Source organism: Heptranchias perlo, chromosome 10 (genome assembly GCF_035084215.1).
Source record: "Heptranchias perlo isolate sHepPer1 chromosome 10, sHepPer1.hap1, whole genome shotgun sequence".
NCBI classification, from domain to species: Eukaryota; Metazoa; Chordata; class Chondrichthyes; order Hexanchiformes; family Hexanchidae; genus Heptranchias; species Heptranchias perlo.
The window spans coordinates 7,040,640-7,062,107 of NC_090334.1; the positions used below are offsets into that span (position 1 = coordinate 7,040,640).

Consider the following 21,468-nt stretch of genomic DNA (forward strand, 5'->3'; position numbering starts at 1 on the left):
CTTGACACATGTCCAAACTCTGTGTCTGATACCTCTGCCCATTGTGCCGGTTTAAGTTTACATATTATAGGGTATGCGTGTCAATTACCATGCATGCCCAGCTTCGCATCAGAATAGTAGCTCCTCCATTATGTGGCACGGGCTGCCTCCTCCTGTATATATATCACCTACATATGCAGCAGCTACATATTCACCACGTACATATGACATCAGTGCGTTGTATCATATGTCCTTCCATATCTCAGCTTTGTGCCGATAAGAAACGTGAGGTTTTTCATCATTCGCAAGGTGTGACACATCTAGAATACATTGTGTCCTCCTGTGTGACTAACCGCGGTCCACAGGATATGAGCCTTTTTGAATTCAATCAGTGAGGTGAGGGGTGATCTGCCCATGTGCCTTTCCCTGAGCCCTTGGGCGTCGAAGAGGTTAAATTGGCCATCTGCACCTCCTCCCGGCCCTTTCAGTTTGTGTTATCTACTCCTGGTTGAATTGTGCAACCCTTAGAATCATTTGCCATGCACCTTGCTACCACCCACCTGACTCTACAACGTTCGTGGCCAAGCAGACAAGCCCAACACCTGAAATCACGTTATCTCCCAAAGATTCCTCAGGTGTGGGAAGCCATAGACTTCACGCCACTCGGTCAGTGACTTTTGCAGAATCCTGCACTGAAAGAATAAGGTTGTCCCTGTGCTCTGTTGTCCTTATTTCCTCTGCTGCTTTGCCATCGGTATCTGCATTGAAAGACTTGGACAAATAAACTGCCACTTCTGTGATCCTTGCATAATCAATATATTGCAGCAAAACCGTGGCAAAGTGTACTTCGTGGCCCTGCAGATTCATGAACTCACGGAACAGTGTCCTTTACAGAATCGCAGACCTCCATCAGGGCATCATGCACTATTGTAAAAGCGTAGCCATTGTTTCACCACTACCTTGCACGCGTCCTGTTCATCGTGGGTAATGGTAAGGGGTTAGCCTATCTACATCGATTCGCACTGCTTTACTGGACGTTTCATGCCTCCAAAGCTCATATGGCTACCCACGTTGTGATAGAGGATTTCTAACAGACCAGTAGTAGATCTCTTTGAGGCCAATCGCATCACATTTAAATCACTTGATCTCATTGCATTCAGATCTTTGATTGCTGCTTCACTGCTCAGTTGGTCATGGCCATGGCAGACTGGGTAGCTGGTTTTCCGTGGGGTTTATCTATAGTATAGTATGAGGTATGCAGCGTCTACACTTATATGATATTTACTTTTACTTACAAGGCCATAAAATGATCAGAGCATAGGCCTAGCTGCTTGAGAGCTTTTTACTCGTGATCAAGCATCATGTTTTTAAATCATTTAGAGCAATTTAGAGAAATATGTCCCAGGTTATTAACTGGTAAAGAACATTGTAGTCTACTACGCCTTCATTTTCCGACCATATTTGTCATATATTCTGGTGTGTGACAATCGTTTCTCTATGAATCGGGGTGGATTCTTGCACAATTTCATAAATTCCTGTCCAAACGTTTCAAGTGTCAAGTCGTAAGTGCCAGGAATAGAATGCTTTGCAATATCATAGTCGGCACTTTCAGTGGGATTGATATAAGAAAACATTGTGAATGTCTTTCCGCCTAGTGATGATGCGAGTCATTAGCCCATTCATTTTACTCTCAGTTGTAGTGACTAGCTAACAATTGAAACGCCCACATGAAGCTATCAATAACACCTCGTTCATTGCAATTGGACATCAGATTTCATTGAATTAAATGCTGGGCCCTATGTTCCATGATCTCATTTAACAGACTCTGCCGATGCTCGTTGCTATGCCCGTTCAAGAGCACTGCAATGTTATTTCTCCTTGTCTTCTGCCTCACACCAGTGCAGTCTTTCCTTGTGGTTGTACTCATGCTGGTACAGTCTTTCCTTCCTATCGGCCTCATACTACCATTCTTTAGCCTGGTTGGCCTATGATTTGCATGATTTCCTCTCTGTTTCCCGTTTGCTTTGTTCTTTTTTCTGTTTACATTACTCAAGCCCTAATTGAAGCTCATGCTCCTGCAGCGGAAACTTTCTCTTCTTCACTTTCTCTTTGACGACTAATTTTTCTACCTCAAGTTGAACTGCTTTAGATTTGATATTTGTAAAATCTCACTGTTTCTCTTCAGTTCACTTTAAAATTTTTAAAGTTTTGAATCATCTTGGTCACCAGTGTAAATCAGCATCCCACCGCAACCACCAGTTCTTAAAGTTTTGGATGCAGCAATGCTGGTTATTCTCGTTAGTGGCCTGAAAGTCTTATGTTCAGGAGTGTGCCGTGCTGCATGATATCTAATTATTCAGTAACATAACCCAAATGTGTAACAGTAGGACCCACTTTCCATCTGTACTGAATATCATGTTTTTCACGCCTCCTCGTGCTTCTCCAATATCTCAGTTGGTGGACTTTAGTGAGTTTCACTTTAGAGACAGTAAGGCAACAGACACAGTCATCTCATCCACCTAACTACAGGATCGTCCTCAAGTACAAGAAAATAATTTTATAAAATGCCACATTATCCCTACGAATGGGTGTGTATAACTTTTCCTGTTTAGCTTTAACCAGCTCTGGGCTTGAGATGATCAAGTATCGCCTCACTAGGCCAGACTTCATTTATACTTATCGGAAATGCGTCTCTTTTCTCCAAAAATCTCTGACTATTGACAGGAAGTGGAAAGGCAGGGCCTCTGACTTCATTCAGGAATTAAACAGCAGGCCTGACAACCAATCGACGGTGCCCCTCTGTCAAGAGTATAGCCTCAGCACTCTGACGTGAATAGCAAATTCCTCATCTCATTAGGTGGGAATATTCGCTGGAATCTCTAAACTAACTTTCATGTTGAAAAGCACTCTGGTTCAGACTGTCCATTTGAATCTAGTCCCGATTTCCTAGCTGTTTTATTCTGTGATTGTACACTATTCGAACGCTACACTTAATTGTAGCAATTTAATCATGAATTACATCGAGATCCTGCCATGGCGTCACGGTCAGAAATCCTGAAACGTAACTGAGGGGCAAACATACTTTCTTTACAGACTCTAATATAGCATAAATATATAACATTTCGTTAACAGCTTTCCTTGATAATTCAAACACATTTTCACTAAACACAGTCTTTAATTTGAAGTCAATTGTGCCACCAGTGTTGTATATCCATGCCCAAAATTCTCCAATTCACCTAATAAACCGAAATATCTGATTTGAGATACGATAGTGGCTATCTCGGATAATTTGGCTCAACTTCTTTGCTTATTGAGAATTTGTGAAAATTCATTTCTAATAAGACAGATTCCGTAACTTCCAATCTGAAATTTAAAATGTTGGGTAGGAGGCGTCTGCAAACAGAACGCCTCGAAACTTGTCCACCAGCACTGGGGCTGGGGCGGTTAATCGTTTGCAAGGGATATTTATAACTTACATGCCGGATGGTGCACTCCGCCTGAATCTGACACAGTTACTGAGGCAATGCAAGTCTCACAGGTGTGTGAGTTACTAATCCCAAGTGCGCAAGGGCATCAATAATGGGAGTGACGAGTGTGCCATCTTAAATGACGAGTGGTTCTATTTTCCCTACAGGGATTTGCAAACCTTAGTGCACCTGCTTTGAACCAGGTACCAATGCAACTCATGGTGACTGATACTCAATTCAATCCTTGACAACCTCATTGGCAATTCTGCCAGTCGCCTGAGCCGCATGATATTGGAATCATGCCCTTGAAAGAAGTCCGGGAGAAATGGTTACTTGTACAGTGGCTTTATCTAAAACCACTCGTAACCACTATGGTGACTGCTATAACCGCCGATACAATAACTGTTTCGAATATCTGATTCAAGACTCCAACTCACAGATCAGCAGAATTCCGGCATCCTCTGTACTGACCGAAGCTCACAGTTCACTGCCAGGTCTGAGGAGTGGACGGCACTGGCAAGTAAAAATGATCCCGTGCTTAGCAGGAGGACCTTGTGCTTGGCCTTCAAGTCAGCCACAGGCCTGAGCCTGTTCCACACCATGCCCAAATGATAGAAGGCGCGGTTAGAATACATCAAACCCAAGTGACTGCCGCCAGGTGCGTCCCCAACATTGTTACCGGAACCTGAAGTGTTATCAACGGAGGTGTGGGACCTGTTGTTCGTCAGATCCCCGACACCAGTCCTCCACGCGGTAAAGAGTCCCGTGAGGAATAGTTAGATTCATGTTTCATCAATGGAAAGTGAGGAGTAGTTAGCATATTGCACACGGAAGAGGTTAGGGAAATAATGTAATCAAATGTAGTCGTTGATTCAAGGACACAGAATTCTGCACCTTGTTTTGTCCTTACAGAAAGAAATGTAGCTCAATATCAACTTTAATTAAAAGAGCTTTGTTCTGGCGTGTATAATGTTTCAATCTATTCGATATCAACAATAACTTGCATTTATATAGCATCTTTATCGTAGTAAACTGTCCCAAGGCGCTTCACAGGAGTTTTATCAAACAGAATTTGACACCGAGCCACATAAGAAGATATTAGGACAGGTGACCAAAAGCTTGGTCAAAGAGGTATGATTTAAGGAGCGTCTTAAAGGAGGAGAGGGAGGTAGAGAGGCAGAGATGTTTAAGGAGAGGGTTCCAGAGTTTTGGGCCTAGGCAGCTGAAGGCCCGGCTGCCAATTGTGGAGTGATTAAACTCGGGGATGGGCAAGAAGCTAGAATAGGAAGAACGCAGAGATCTCGGAGGGTTGTAGGGCTGGAGGAGGTTACAGAGATAGGGAGGGGCGATGCCATGGAGGGATTTGAAAACGAGGATGAGAATTTTAAAATCGATGCGTTGCTGATATACGTCAGCGAGCACAGGGGTGATGGGTGAACGGGACTTGGTGCGAGTTAGGATACGGGCAGTAGATTTTTGTGTAAGTTCTAGTTTCTGGAGGGTGAAAGGTAGGAGGCGGGCCAGGAGAGTATTGGCATAGTCAAGTCTAGAGGTAACAAAGGCATGGATGTGGGTTTCAACAGAAGATGAGCTGAAGCAGGGACAGAGACGGGCGATGTTATGGAGGTGGAAGTAAGCAGTCTTGGTGATGTAGCGGATATGGGATCGGGAACTAATCTCAGGGTCAAATAGGACGCCAAGGTTGCGAATGGTCTGGTTCAGCCTCGGATAGTGGCCAGGGAGAGGGATGGATTCGATGACTAGGGAACGATGTTTGTGTCAGGGACCGAAGACAATGGCTTTGGTCGTCCCAATATTTCATTGGACTAAATTTCTGCTCATCCAGAATGTCAGACAAGCAGTGTGACAAATCAGAGGCAGTGGAAGGGTTGAGGGAGGTTGTGGTGAGGTAGAGATGGGTGACGTCAGCTTACATGTGGAACCTGATGTTGTGGTTTCAGATGATGTCACCGAGGGGCAGCATGTAGATGAGAAATAGGAGGGGGCCAAGGATAGATCTTTGGGGGACTCCAAAGATGATGGTGTGAAAGCGGGAAGAGAAGCCATTGCAGGTGATTCTCTGAATATGAATGGATAGGTAGGAATGGAACCAGGCGAGCGCAGTCCAACCCAGCTGCACCATGGAGGAGAGATGTTCTAGTAGGATAGTGAAGTCAACCATGTCAAAGGCTGCAACCCTGTCGAGAAGGATGAGGAGGGATAGTTTACCACAGTAACAGTCACATGGGATGTCATTTGTGACTTTGATAAGGGCCGTGGCAGCGGCAGAAACCTGATTGGAGGGGTTCAAACATGGAGTTGCAGGAAAGAAGGGCATGGATTTGGGATCATTCAAGGACTTGAACATGAAAGGAAAGGGAAATCGGAGATAGAGCGGTCATTTGCAAGGACAGAGGGGTCAATTGTGGGTTTTTTTTGCGGAGGAGGTGTGATGACGGCAGATTTGAAGGGGAGTGAGACAGTATCTGTGGAGAGGGATCCGTTGACAATATCAGTTAACATGGGGGCCAGGAAGTGAAGTTGGGTGGCCAGCAGTTTGGTGGAAGCAGGGTCGAGGGAACAGGAGGTGGGTCTCATGGTCAAGATGAGCTTGGAGAGGGCATGAGAGGAGGTAAGAGAGAAAGAAGAGGAAGATACGAGTTCAGGGCTAGAGCAAGGGGGTAACTTAGGGGAACTTTGGCTTGGTGGGCTAGGGGAAGGGAGGGAATTGGCAGAGGCAGCTGAACTGATGGTCTTAATTTTAGTGACAAAGAAGTCCATGAGCTCCTCGCACATGTTATTGGAGGTGAGGATGGAGGAGGCAGAGGTTGGTTTTAAGAAGACGGGTTTTAGTGGAGAAGAGAAGCCAGGGGTTATCTTTGCATTCCAGTATGATCCTGAAATAGTGAGCAGATTTGGCAGAGGAGAGCAGGACCCGATAGTGCTTTATGTGGTCCAGACAGATCTGGTGATGAATGGCTAAACCTGTTGTCTGCCATAAATGTTCAAGTCTGTGTCCCTTCGACTTAAGGGAATAGAGATGAGGGCCGTTAAAGGCGAACGACCAGGGTGAGAGAGAGTAATGGTTTTAATGGGGACAAGAGTATCAAAGGTGGAGGCGAGGGTGTGATTGAGCAGGTCGGTAGCTGCAGAAATGTCATTGTGAATGAAGGGCCAAAGGCCAGACAGTTGGGAATTTGAAAGTGCCTTATGATTTACGTAAGCAATGTTTTGGAGTATTATGAAAGCAAAATTTGCTTCCAAATGGTCCCTTTGTCTCTCTCGCTCTCTCCCTGCCCCCGTCTCCAGTGTTGCTGCTTATCTTCAGGCCTTTTCGAATGCTGATGTTTATGTAGCTTAGAGTGCACGACATGTTTTCAGTGGCATACACTAAGCACCATTCCAGAGCAGTCTTGCCATCTGAGCCGCTGTTTCGGGACCCCCAAAAATCTACTTGATCAATGTTCTTTATACTACCATGTGCTTGGTTACATAGGATGTGTGCAACAGGATTATCCCCAAGTGTCAACAGTAGGGTTTCAAAAGGTTCGCCAAACGATCCGACGGGCAACTGTCCAATCTGCAACCTGCAGACTCTAGGTCAGGCACGCTTGCTTGTAACAGTATATAGGCATTATGCACCTTTCCCTTTCCCGAAGCCAACTTTTCCTGCGCGTACTGTTGTACATTCCGCTAATGAAAGCTGCCCTGTTCACTCAAGGCGTTGTTTTGATGTTTTGAGCATGAATGACAACATGGGTACAGTGTATAATGCGCTGCATTCTCGGAAAGCTGGTAACTGGAGTAAACATGATGTTTTCCTCCACTGCTGCCCTGTGTACATGCAAATTGTTGTGGTTGCAGTTGCCCCACACTATGCATTCGATATATTTCGAGCTGGTGGGGGGGGGGGGGGGGATTTTCCTCTCTGACCTGTCTGGTACAAAGGGAACGTGAGGTGCTCCCCCACATCCCCTTTTGAGTGACGATGCCTTCTGCTGACCACGGCTGCCCCATCCAAAGACTGATGGTTAAATTTTTGGAAGATAAAGTAACCTTCTCTGTAGCCCCGGCTCTGGAATCTTATTGGAGTATTCAAGGTCCTAAAGATCAGGACGAAAGCCAAAATGTTACCTATAGTCAAAGATTTCACAAAAAGGGAACAGGGAACTACTTGGAAGAGGTAGAGTGAAAATACAGTTTCGATTTAACTAATTTAGTCAGAGGGTGATGAATGGGTGGAATGGTCTTCCATGGAAGACAGTGGGGGCTGATTTTATCAGCAATTCAAGAGAAAGGTGCACAAGTACCTGGGTACATTGTTGATAGCGCGGTATCAGAGGTATGGTGGGATATAATATGCACAGGGATCGGCCAGGAGGGCAGTGGTCTTGAGTTCCATCCATTGTTACTAGGTTTCAAAACTGAACTATTTATGTCCCTTTCTAATCAGATATAAATTTAGATACTTAGCATGTTAAGGAAATCACTACCAAAGCTTAGAGTAGTCTTAAAGCAGGCACTTAACTGTGTAACTGGAGCCATAATGTCGTACTGTTTCTAACAAGGAGATGTGATACCTTGGCTCAGTGGTACCATTCTGGTCTCTGAGCTGATGGTCGTGGCCTCAAGTTCAGGCAGAACCTGAGCGCATATTCTAGACCCACACTCCATTGTAGTCTAGAGGACGTACTCCGTTGATGTCTTTGTTGGTCCTGGGACGTTAAACCCCAGGGCCCTCTCTTCAGCTGTAAAGGATCCGGTGGCATTATTTGTAAAGGAGCCGCGGAATTCTCCCGGTGTTCTATCCAATATTAAATATCTGATCATTTATCTCATGACTGTTAGTGGCACCTGGCCGGAGAGTAAAATTGGCTGCTATGCTTGATTGCATAACAACAGTAACGACACAGGATTGGCTGTGAGGAGCTTTGGGACGCGAGAACGCCAGGGGCGCTATATAAATGCAAGTTCTTGCTTCAATCCGGAGTCTCGAGCGAATCCCATTGTAGGTCACGGAGGATCCATGAGGGAAATTCCAGAGGGAGATTAGAAATGATGACGACAGCCCGGTGCCCCGAGCATTCCTGCTACGAGGCCCCAAAGGTGAAGGATTACTCTCCGACCTCCTACATCACACACAGCAACTTCGAGTTCTGCGGATACAGTTTAAAAATCGTAAGAACTCTGAGCGCCAGCCTGGGCGTTTCTGCTTATGTCTGGGAGGCTGTAAGTTCACTGCATTAGTCGGATAGAGGAAAAGCCGGCCTGTCGCATCTTATGTATTTATCAGAATAAATGTAACCTCTTTCTATGTTCTCAGATGCAGTGGGTTTGCAATCGTCCTCCTTTTCTCAGAAAAATGTAAATCGATCACCGATCTGGCACATCTTTTACACAGTCCGGTGTGTGGCTGCCTGGAATGTGCATTTCTCACACACATTTGAAACAGAACATTGTACATTTCTCCGGCACCTGGTCTCAAGTCTTCGTTTTAAGATGAGTTAGGGACTCAGTGGATCTGATTAAATAACACGCCTTCACTGGTGTCGGAGGGGTGGTTTTATATTTCTATTCTCCAATTTCCTCCTCTTCTCCTGGATTGCTGACCTGTGCTGATCCACAATCACCTCGCCTTGAATGGTCATTCCACGCGCTTGAGGCTCGACGCCGAGCGTCTACACACGCCGTGGGTAATGTTGCTGAGGCCGGTCCTATCCTCACACACAGTCGCATTTTAGAGCGCACTTTATCTCTGTAGGGAATTGTTTGTACCCAGACCCCACTATTATTTAACAGCGGTCGTCAGGGTCCAAGTGCGTTGCATCACTTTCTGAATAACGTACACGTGCTCCATCTTTTCAGGCGATTGCTCTGTGCCGGTACCTTGAGAAGCAGAAGATCAGTTTTACTGGGAAGAAAGTGATTGAACTGGGATCGGGCACTGGAATCGTGGGGATTTTAGCAGCCTTACTCGGTGAGTTAAAGCGTGGGAAGTGAACTGGACCGCATCACTTTGTTGGTTTCAGAAAGGAATATGGGCAATAATGATGACGCGTATCTATATCGGAAAAGGGGTGTTGCCAGTCGGAAAGTGATTGATGATTTCATTAAGCTCCATTGCACTTGTAAACATATATTGGGAGGAATTCAGTCTCCTTCTGTAAACTTCTAGTATAATCTTCAAAGAGAATGTAAATGAGGCCTAAGAAATTTCCAAACGAGGTGCTGCTCCCATGTTCTAAGTGTCCTGTTACCACTTCCTTAATAATGGATTCCAGCATTTTCCCGACAACTGATGTCGGGCTAGCTGGCCTGTAGCTCCCTATTTTCTCTCTCCCTCCTTTCTTGAAAAGCGGTGTTACATTTGCCACCAATCCGCAGGGACCATTCTAGAATTTAGGGAATTTTGGAAGATTACAACCAATGCATCCACTATCTCTGCAGCCTCCTCTTTTAGAACCCTAGGATGTAGGTCATCGGGTCCAGGGGATTTATCAGCTTTTATTTTCTCTATTAATTTCTCAAGTACCTTTTCTCTACTGATAATAATTATTTTAAGTTCCTCACTCTCATTAGCCCCTTGGTTCCCCACTATTTCTGGAATGCTTTTTGCGTCTTCTACTGTGAAGACAGATACAAAATATTTGTTTAATGCTTCTGCCATTTCCTGATTCTGGCTAATAATTTCTCCTGTCTCAGCCTCTAGGGGACCAACGTTTACTTTTGCTACTCTCTTCCTTTTTACATACTTGTAGAAGCTCTTACAATCCGTTTTTATATTTCTTGCTAGTTAACTTTCATGGAATAGTGGAGCAAAGGGATCTATTTGAAATCATTCACCTTAGCAATATAATGTAGATTATCTTGTCAGCGTTGTCCAATAGAAATAGTTGACTCGCCAAAAGCGTGGCTATTACGACACCGTTTTAGCCACATGTACGAATTTTGGTAGACGCCACCTTGTATACACCCACACATTACAGGTAAATGCACTTCGCATGTGTACATTTACTTAAACATATACAGTACTGCCATTCAGTAATCAAGGAAGAAAAGCACTCACAACGATCAAACAACACTCGCACAATCTACTTTCCGTTTTACCATTTTATCAATAAACCCACAGAAAGGTTAAAGTCCACATGCACACGCCTGCTTTTGTGAGTATTGAGATCACATGCCCATGGACGATGTATCTCACTGATTTTCATTTAATAATCAGAAATGCAATTAATCACATCTGGATTTCCAATTAGCCACATGTGGCTATTGGGTAATCTATTCCACAACACCGGATTGGTTCTCCGTTGTCTTCTGAGAAATAGGAGCAGGAGTTGGCCATACGGCCCCTTGAACCTGCTAGTTCCCCGGTTAGATGAAGGTCTTAACTTCCGGATAACATTCTGGACAGGCTGACAGGCGGTTACACTGTACTTCTACTCCCACTGCAACAGCATGGTGTACATGTGTTGTACAACGAATATGTAGTTATACTAATACACACAGCATCTAAAGTAAAGAAAAATTCTCCAACTCAAATACCTTAAATTGCGAAAGCTAATTTCTTAGAAACGCGAGTCATGTAATCATACAGCACAGAAAGAGGCCATTCGGCGTATCGTACCTATGCCCGCTCTTTGAATGAGCTATCAAATTAGCCCCACTGCCCTCCTCTTTCCCGATAGCCCTGCAATGTCTTCCCCTTCAAGTAAATATCCATTTCCCTTTGAAAGTTACCGTTGAATCTGCTTCCACTACCCATTTCAGGCAATGCATTTCAGATCATAACAACTCCCGGCTTAAAAATAATTCTCCTCTTCTCCCCTTTGGTGTTTTTTTACCTTAAATCTATTTCCTCTGGTTACTGACTCCCTGCACCCCCCCCCCCCCACCTCCCCCAAGCAGTTGGTCCCTATTTACTCTATCAGAAGCCCTCATAATTTTGTGCACATTTATTAAATCTCCCCTTAACCACCTCTGCTCTAAGAAGAACAACCCTAATCTTTCTAGTCGCTCCACATAACTTAATTCACTCAACCCTGGTAACCCTCTAGTAAATCTCCTCTGCACCCTCTCCATAGCCTTGACATCCTTCCTAAGGTATGGTGCCCAGAATTGGATGCAATAATCCAGCTGAGACCTAACCAGTGATTTATAAAGTATTAGCATAAGTTCCCTGTCTTTGTACTCTGTGACTGTATTTATAAAGCCAAGCATCCCGTATGCTCTTTTTAACACATCAATTTGTCTTGCCACCTTCAAAGATTTGTATACGTCAATCCACAGGTCTCTCTGTTCCTGCACCCTCTTTAAAATTGTACCATTTAGTTTCTATTGCCTCTCCTCATTCTTACTTCCTAAATGCATCATCTCTGCAACGGACCTCACATCTGTATTTAATGGAAGCAAGTTATATGAACTTGTTAATAAAACTGTCTTAAAGAATTATGAGTACCGACATTCTTTGATTATGAGAGGAAATGGCAAAATTGTGCTTTTTCTGCTTTATACTATTGCGTTCATTGTTTAAAATGTAAACTTTCCTTATGTATCAATAACATGTAAAGAATTTAACCATATACTAGCGTATATGCTATAGCTTCTTCTAGAGCTTATAGAGCAAGTGCTGGCGACATCCAGCAGGGAAAGTCTTTTATTGGTTACTATAAAGATGGGTGAAGAAATATGAAATGGTTGTTAAACATTACATTAATCTGAACTATTTAGATGTACAGCTGCTCCTGTCTTGTAAAGAACAGTGACGCTTCAAATTTATTGACCAAATCGTGTGCACCAGCCACTGAAAGCAAACATGCAGGTGCAGCAAGCAGTTAGGAAGGCAAATGGTATGTTGGCCTTCATTGCAAGAGGATTTGAGTACAGGAGCAAGAATGTCTTACTGCAGTTACACAGGGTTGGTGAGACCACACCTGGAGTATTGTGTGCAGTTTTGGTCTCCTTACCTAAGAAAGGATAGACTTGCCCTGGAGGGAGTGCAGCAAAGGTTCACCAGGCTGATTCCTGGGATGGCAGGACTGTCATATGAGGAGAGATTAGGTCGACTAGGCCTGTATTCACTCGAGTTTAGAAGGATGAGAGGGGATCTCGTTGAAACACATAAAATTCTGACAGGGCTAGACAGACTGGATGCAGGAGGATGTTTTCCCTGTCTGGGGGTCCAGAACGAGGGGATTATCTCAGGATACGGGGTAGGACATTTAGGACTGAGATGAGGATAAATTTCTTCACTCAGAGAGTGGTGAGCCTGTGGAATTCTCTACCACAGAAGGCTGTGGAGGCCAAGTCACTGAATATATTTAAGAAGGAGCTGGATAGATTTCGAGACACAAAAGGCATCAAGGGGTATGGGGAGAGAGAGGGAATATGATATTGAGATAGAGGATCAGCCATGATCATATCGAATGGCGGAGCAGGCTCGAAGGGCCGAATGGCCTACTCCTGCTCCTATTTTCCATGTTTCTATGTGTCACATTGAGTATGAATAACAAACTAATGACTCATTTAATAGCTCAGTTCACCAGTGCACCATCCAGTGTAATCGTCCGCCAGGTAGGCCAAGATAGGTTCGATCCCTTGCCTGTCTTGATAGAGCTGAGTTCGGGACTGACGGCCCTAGGAGTAATACAATAGTATTCACTCTAGGATCTAGTTCAATTCAGACGTTCCCTGCTGGAATATTCTTCCATTTGTTTTCGCGATGTGCGCAATACAGGCAAGGCCCAAGCTGATGGTCAAGACTCGCATGAAACGGTGCTGCTGATAGCCAAGGAGCATCAAGAGTCAAGCGCGGAGTGTGGGACTGGAGTCACTTGCAGCAATCATCAGCTTTCCTGGTCAATTTACTGGTACCAGTCCACAAATTACCAGATTTCTTGCAATTAATTCCAATTTTTTGCCATGCTCGAATTTGAACGGAAGACTTTACTAGCGCATCTTGATAAGATTTGCCAACGCGATCTCTCTATTCTCGTTAAGGGCAAATAAGCACTTGGCCGAGACATCAGAACGAAATCAGTGCCCCGGAAGTCACGTCACATGGTAGAAGGGGACAAATATGAGAAAGGCTTAAATTAAGAAAGCAATGTTGAATATTATTTCGGACTTTTAAAAAGCCAGTGATAGGGAGGCTCGTTCAATCCGAGTGTCAGTTCAGTGATCGGCAATTTTTAGTCTTCACGTTGGGAACCCATCCCTAGGTCTTTACCAATTTTGGTCATTTTGTACACAATAATATCTTTGTTCTCTAACCTGTCAACTATCTGGCAGTTAAAATACTGAGGCAAAAGCTCCTCATAGAAACTGGCAGAGCGATTCATCATTCATAGTTTGGAAGAGAGGTTATTTGTAACCCCTCGGTCGGCGAGATGACGCAGTGTTTCTATTAGCGCGGGGTAGGTAACTGAGCTATAGACAATATCAGAACCCAGGATGAAGTCATAGTCGGTCGGAAAGTCAGTGTGGTTTTCACCCCAGGTCAGGGCACTGACTTTTAAACGGTTTCTGCGGGCAGTGGGGATGTTGATGGAAACATTGTTTTCTATTTGCTTCAGAAAGTCCGGTTTATCTGTCATGGTAACATCTCCACCTGACGAGAAAAAAAAATCCGTGTCTATTTTGGTTTGCCCTTGCAACTGATCCGATATCGATCACAGATCGCTAAAAGTACCGGCTGCAAAAGAGAAATGTGCAGCGAGTATTGCCCATAGTGCTGAGCAGTTTTGCGCCATTTTATGTTGCTCCGGTGATGGGCGTTCTGTCAGCAGGGGTCACAGTGTGGCGATGTGGAGTAGGCTGCACCCCTCCATACCATAGGGGTACAGAGGCACGATTGCAGCTCCCCTACTGGCTGGTCCAGTTATGTTTCTGGTCAAATGGTGACCCCCACCCCCAGGATGTTGATGGTGGGCGATTCGGCGATGGTAATGCCATTCAATGGCAAGGGAAGGTGGTTGGATTCTCTCTTGTTGGAGATGGTCATTGACTGGCACTTGTCTGGCATGAATGTTACTTGCCACTTATCAGCCCAAGCCTGGATGTTGTCCAGGTCTTACTGCATGCGGGCACGGACTGCTTCATTATATGAGAGGTGGTAAATGGAACTTAACACTGTACAATCATCAGCAAACACTGCTGGCAGGCTCGGGGCTTGGAACCCTTGTTTGATGTCGGTTGGATTTAATGAAAATTCAAATACCATAACCCTATTCTAATTTTTAATCTAGGTGTGTTGGCAGTCCGATTCCTTGTCAAACAGTGTCTGCTCCCTGCCCAGTTTGCACACAGCAAGGTCCCACAAACAGCATTATGATAAATGACTAGGTAACCTGTATTTGGTGACGTTGGTTGAGGGATAAATCTTGGCCAGGACACCAGGAGAATTTCCCTGCTCTTCTTGGAACAGTCCCATTGTAACTTTTCCATCCAACTGAGAGGACAGATTAGGCAGAGCCAACATGGCTTTATGAAAGGGAAATCGTGTTTGACAAATTTATTAAAGTTTTTTGAGGATATGTTTTTTTTTAATCTGTTCATGGGATGTGGGCATCACTGGCAAGGCCAGCATTTATTGCCCATCCCTAATTGCCCTTGATTGGGTGGTGGTGAGCCACCTTCTTGACTTAGTAGCTTGCTAGGCTATTTCAGAGGGCGGTTAAGAATCAATCACTTTGCTGTGGGTCTGGAGTCACATACAGGCCAGACTGGGTAAGGACGGCAGGCTTCCTTCAAAGGCATTAGTGAATGAGATGGGTTTTTATGACAATCCGGTAGTTTCGTTGCTACCATTACTATTTTTTTATTCCAGATTTTATTTAATTATTTGAATTTAAATTCCCTAGCTATCATGGTGGGATTTGAACTCATGACTCTGGATTATTAATCTAGTAAAATAACCACTATGCTACCATACCCTGTATCTAGCAGGCTAGATAAAGGGGAACCAGTGGATGTGGTATAATTGGACTTTCAAAAGGCATTCGATAGGGTGCAACATAAAAGGTTGCTACACAAGATAAGGGCTCATGGGGTTGGGGGTAACAGATTAGCATGAATAGAGGATTGGTTAATGGACAGAAAACAGAGCGTGTGGATAAACGGGTCATTTTCAGGTTGGCAGGCTGTAACTAGTTAGGTACCACAAGGATCGGTGCTTGGACCTCAGCTATTTACAATCTATATTAATGACTTGGATGAAGGGACCGAGTGTAATGTATCCAAGTTTGCTGATGATACAAAGCTAGGTGGGAAAGTAAGCTGTGAGGAGGACACAAACAGTCTGCAAAGGGATATAGACAGGTTAAGTGAGTGGGCAAGAAGGTGGCAGATGGAGTATAATGTGGGGAAATGTGAAGTTATTCACTTTGGTAGGAAGAATAGAAAAACAGAATTTTTTTTTAAATGGTGAGAAACTATTGAATGTTGGTGTCTAGAGAGACTTAGGTAACCTGGTACAAGAAACACAAAAAGTTGGCATGCAGGTACAGCAGGCAATTAGGAAAGCTATGTCGGCCTTTATTGCAAGGGGGTTGGAGTACAAAAGTAAGGCAGTCTTATTACAATTGTACAGGGCTTTGGTGAGACCTCACCTGGAATACAGCATACAGTTTTGGTCTCTTTATCTAAGGAAGGATATACTTGCCTTTTCGGCAGGGCAATGAAAGTTCACTAGATTAATTCCTGGGATGAGAGGGTTGTCCTATGAGGAGAGATTGAGTAGAATGGGCTTATGCTCTCTGGAGTTTAGAAGAATGAGAGGTGATCTCATTGAAACATATAAGATTCAGAGGGGGTTTGACAGAGTAGATGCTGAGAGGTTGCTTTGCTTGACTGGAGAGTCTAGAACTAGAGGGCATATTTGATAAGGGATTGGCCATTCAAGGCTGAGATGAGGGGGAATTTCTTCACGCAGGGGGCTGTGAATCTTTGGAATTCTCTACCCCAGAAGGTTGTGGATGCTGAGTCGTTAAATATATTCAAGGCTGAGATATATAGATTTTTGGACTCCAAGGGAATCAAGGGATATGGGGATCGGCCAGAAAAGTGGAGTTGTGGTTGAAGGTCAGCAAGGACCTGATTTTATGGCCTGCTCCTGCTCCTATTTCTTATGTTCTTATGTAAACTCTTAATATCGAAGTAGTATGTGGCCTCCATATTCTTCCTAGCAAAATGCAGCACCTCACACTTATTTATATTGAAATTGATTTGCCAATTACATAACCATTCTTCAAGTTTATTAATGGCCTCTTGCATTTTGACACATTCTTCCTTTGTATTAACTACACCCCACCCCACCCCCACCACCAATTTGATGTCATCAGCAAGTTTTGAAATTGTACTTCCCATTCCCGAATCCATATCATTAATATAAATTGTGAACAACAGTGGTCCCAGCACCGATCCCCGTGGAACACCTTTTGCCAGTCTGAGTAACTATAAGTACAAATATTTTGAAGAGTTACTATATGTATATCCATTAAGAATTGCAATAAGAGGGAAAGCAAAACGGATAGTAACTATAGCGATATGCAGCATGAATAGTAACTACAGGGATAAGCACTACTAATAGTATCCACAGGAATATGTACTATGAATAGTAACTATAGTGGTTGTTGTTTTCATGCCTTCACACTCTCCCCTTGGAGAATAGTGTGAAGTAACGAAGGATTCTCAGGCTGATTAATAGTCGGACTGGGCACGAAATTAAGACGCCTTCCATGGCCCTAACCATCTTTATGCCAGCTGATAGGGCGGTTAGTTCTATACAACGGGAGGGCTTTATGAATTCCCAGACCTCATGTAATGAGAAGGGGGAGTCACCTACACCGACGGGATGCGAGTATCTCTCTGGATGACAACGCAGAATTCAGAGCCAGCGGCCCAGTCTCCACTCTGGACTGAGTGGAGCAGGGTTCGAAGCGGGGATGCTACCCCTAAGCCGAAGGCTCGCTCGCTCTTCGGACTATGAATAGTAACGAGAAGGTTAATTACTATAAACAGTAATCATAGGTATATGCATAATGAATAACTATACAATTGGAGACTATCAATAGTGAATAGAAAGCTAAGTACTAGAACAAGTAACTATAGGGATATGCGTCAGAGGTAATCACTACGAATAGTAATTATAGGGTGTGCACTGTGAAAATTACATGTAGGGGTATGCAGTATAATTAGTGGCTGCAGGGGTATGAACTAAGAATAGTAACTACAGGTACTCCCTATCAATGATAATTATCGGAATAAATACTATGGCTATAAACCACAGGGGTACGGAATTTCTGCAGTAACTACGGAGTAAGCTCTATGAATATTATCTATAGGTATATGGGCAATAAATAATAGCCATGAGATAACGCACTGTAAATAGTAACTGTACGGATGCGGACTGTGAGTATAAGCACTTTAACAAAGAAAAATCACTAGGACACTGTGAGAAGAGGGAAGAAAAGAAGTTTGGTGGGGCCGCTGTTAAAAGGGAACTCAGTCAACTTTATGTGGGCAGGCCAAAGCAGCCTTGACCGAGTCCTGCTCGCAGGTCGTCTTCCCAGCCTAATGGTATGGGGGGAGGGGGTGGGGCGGTGTATAAGGAGGATCAAAGAGAGGAGGGAAATATAATGGAAAGTGGAGTGTTCCAATCGGACTATAGCCACTCATCCCCTCCCCGCCCCTTGTAGGTATTTACAAATGATGTGTTCATCTTTCACAGCTAGGTACACGGTGAGAACAGTTTGGGCATCCGAAGAAAGAGATCAGAATTTAAACACAAAGATCGATACTGCAGTTATACTGCATTACAGGTCTGAGACGAGTGGCTGTAGACTCTGAATGGGGAGCGAATGGTACTGTCGAAGGAGGACACTGCGATCAGCGACACATATTTCACGAGAGGACACAAAACGGAACTGAAAAACATCGCTGGTCGTCAGCCTGTTAAACTATTTGCGACATTGGACATCAAAAGGTTACTTTCAAGAGAAGAAGAAATAGTCATTGAAAGCTGCCGTTTTAATGGGCTCTATATATTCGGTGGCAAAAATGACTTAGTAGACACAATGAAGGTATGGGAACATATGGGTGTCACTGGCACAGTGAAGGGATGGCGACATGTGGGTGTCACTGGCACAGTGAAGGGATGGCGACATGTGGGTGTCACTGGCACAGTGAAGGGATGGCGACATGTGGGTGTCACTGGCACAGTGAAGGGATGGCGACATGTGGGTGTCACTGGCACAGTGAAGGGATGGGGGCAGATGGGTGTCACTGACATGGTAAAGGCATGGGGATATATGGGTGTCCCTGGCACAGTGAAGGGGTGGAGACATATTTGTGCCACTGGCATGGTGAAGAGGTTGGGACATATGGGTGTCACTGGCATGGTGAAGGGATGGGGACATAGTGGTGTCACTGGTACGGTGAAGGGGTGGGACATTTAGGTGTCAGTGGCACAGTAATGGTATGGGGACATATTGGTGTTACTGGCACAGTGAATGGATGGAGACATATGGGTGCCACTGGCACAGTGAAGGGACGGAAATAAATGAATGTCACTGACACGGTGAATGGGTGGAGACATATGGGTGTCACTGGCACAGTGAAGGGATGGGGACATCCTATGGTGTCGCAATGCAGAAATGCAGAGCTATCAGCGGTCAGTTGCGGAAGTGTAGGGATGGGAGCATCTGTGTACAGCTAGCACTGTGTAGGTGTGGGGGTTTCTGGTGCAGCTAGCACTGTGGTGACCAGAACTGTGCGCAGTACTCAAGCTGTGGCCTAACCAATGTTTTATTTAGTTCCAGCATAACCTCCCTGCTCTTATATTCTACGCCTCGGCTAATAAAGGAAAGTATCCCATATAGAACCAAGTTCAATTTTTTGAGGGGGTAACTAATGTGGTAGATGAGGGAATGTCTATGGATGTTTCTTACATGGGATTCCAGAAGGCATTTGATAAGGTTCCACGTAAGAGACTGTTAACAAAAATTAGAGCACATGAAATTGGAAGCAACCTATTGACATGGGTAGAGAATTGGTTAGGAGGTAGGAGACCGAGAGTAGCAATAATGGCTATGTACTCAAATTGGCAGGATGCGACTAGTGCTCTCCCCCAAGGATCTGTACGACGGTCTCAGCTTTTCACTATATTTATAAATGACTTAAATGACGGAATAGAGAGCCACATATCTAAGTTTGCTGATGACACCAAGTTAGGTGGCACAGTAAATAGGCTAGATGGAAACAGAAAGTTGCAAAGTGACTTTGTAGATTCAATGATTGTGGCAGAATGAGTTCAATGTGGGGAGTGCAAGGCCATCCAATTTGGAAGTAAGAAAGGTAGATCAGTGTATTTTCTAAATTGCAAGAAGCTAGAAACTATGGAGGAGCAGAGAGATTTAGGGGTCCAAGTACATAAATCTCTAAAAGCTTGTGGATAGCTACAAAAAAATAATTTAAAAGACTAATGGGATGTTGGCTTTCATTTCAAGTGGGGCTGGAATACAAAATGATGGAAGTTATGCTCATTATATAAAGCTCTGGTTTGATCCCGTTTAGAGTACTGTGTTCAGTTCTGGACACTACACATCAGGGGGTGTATATTGTCCTTGGAGGAGGTGGAAAGCAGGTTCAGCAGAAGGATACCAGGACTAAAAGAGTTAAATTATGAGGCCAGGTTGTATGACTAGGCTATTCCCGTGGGTATAGAAGATTACATGATGATGTTAATTGAGGTTTAAGATGATTAAAACAGTTGATAGGATACATAGAGAGAAACTATTTCCTCTGGTGTGGGTTCCAGAACAAGGGGGTGTAACCTTACAATTAGAGCTAGACCGTTCAGGGGTGATGTCAAGAAGCACTTCTTCACACAAAGGGTAGTGGAAATCTGGAACTCTCTCCCCCAAAAAGCTGTTCAGGCTAGGGTCAATTGAAAATGTCAAAACTGGGATTGATGAATTTTTGTTAGGCATGGGTATTAAGGGTTACAGAATCTAAGCGGGCAGATGGAGTTAAGATACAGATCAGCCATGCTCTAATTGAATGGTGGACAGGCTGGAGGGGCTGAATGGCCTACTCCTGTTCCTATGTTCCTATGATCCTATATTCCTTCATTATGTTGTGTAGTTGACTCACCTCACACTGCCCAATGTCAATGTTGTGATTGCATAACCCAGGGTAGCAACAAGGGTCCCCCTTGTCAACAAAACTAGATATTCATGTTAATTTATCTGATCACACATAGGTCTACAATCTTCTTAAAAGCTGATTGAATAAACACCTCGTGAGATGAGGCGAGATATTTGTGGTTGCACTGTTTTATTTCACATTGAGTGAAGATAGAGGAACTTTGAGGATCAGATTCAAATAATTCAATCAGTAGAACTTGCTTACATGTAATAGCGCAAAATAATTATCTGTCTATCTTCTCAACCACAAGGGAAAGCCTGAATCATACTTGTATGAATGAACTTGGCTTTAAAATGCAACATTTAAAAGTAACTCTTTTTCCAAATCCTTTCTGTGGAAAAATGGTCAAAAACCCTGAAGCGTGACTCACTGCAATGCCATCTATGCAAGTGAGTTCATTGCATTCAGGCAACCTGAAGACCAATAATGCAGAGACCACCATTGCAGATACATCGACATGTCACAATGAAACCTCAGCATCTAGATATATCATGTCATTGTAAACTAAAGATATTAAACAGCAGACCCGGTAGTCAGCCAGAGGACCTATCACTTCCATTGTAGGGGCACCACACTTGAGGAAGACCTTGTAGTACATCTGCATACTGTACATAAGTTGAACATTGCAATACAAATCATAAAAATTCTGCATTTTACACAAATATGCATGATGTAAATCTTTGGAATGTAGAATTCCTTCTTTGCATGTTGCCAGAGGAAAGTTAATAGACGTGTTTGTGTGATGTAATTTGGAGTATGTAACTTTGTTGATGCAGTAGTGGGCAGCAAACGGGATAATGCCAGAGATATTACCAAG

The 21,468-nt window shown here is 44.0% G+C and overlaps 1 protein-coding gene across 1 annotated transcript in view; it reads right to left on the bottom strand.

Annotated features, from left to right (window-relative positions):
- Positions 1–13,789: 13,789 nt before the first annotated feature.
- The window catches only part of LOC137326672 (EEF1A lysine methyltransferase 3-like), a 54,424-nt gene continuing 46,745 nt past the window's right edge, over positions 13,790–21,468 (bottom strand). Inside the window, exon 5 of the mRNA XM_067991978.1 lies at positions 13,790–14,055. Within this exon, the coding sequence (XP_067848079.1) occupies positions 13,790–14,055 (266 nt within the window). The remainder of the gene's footprint in view (positions 14,056–21,468) is intronic.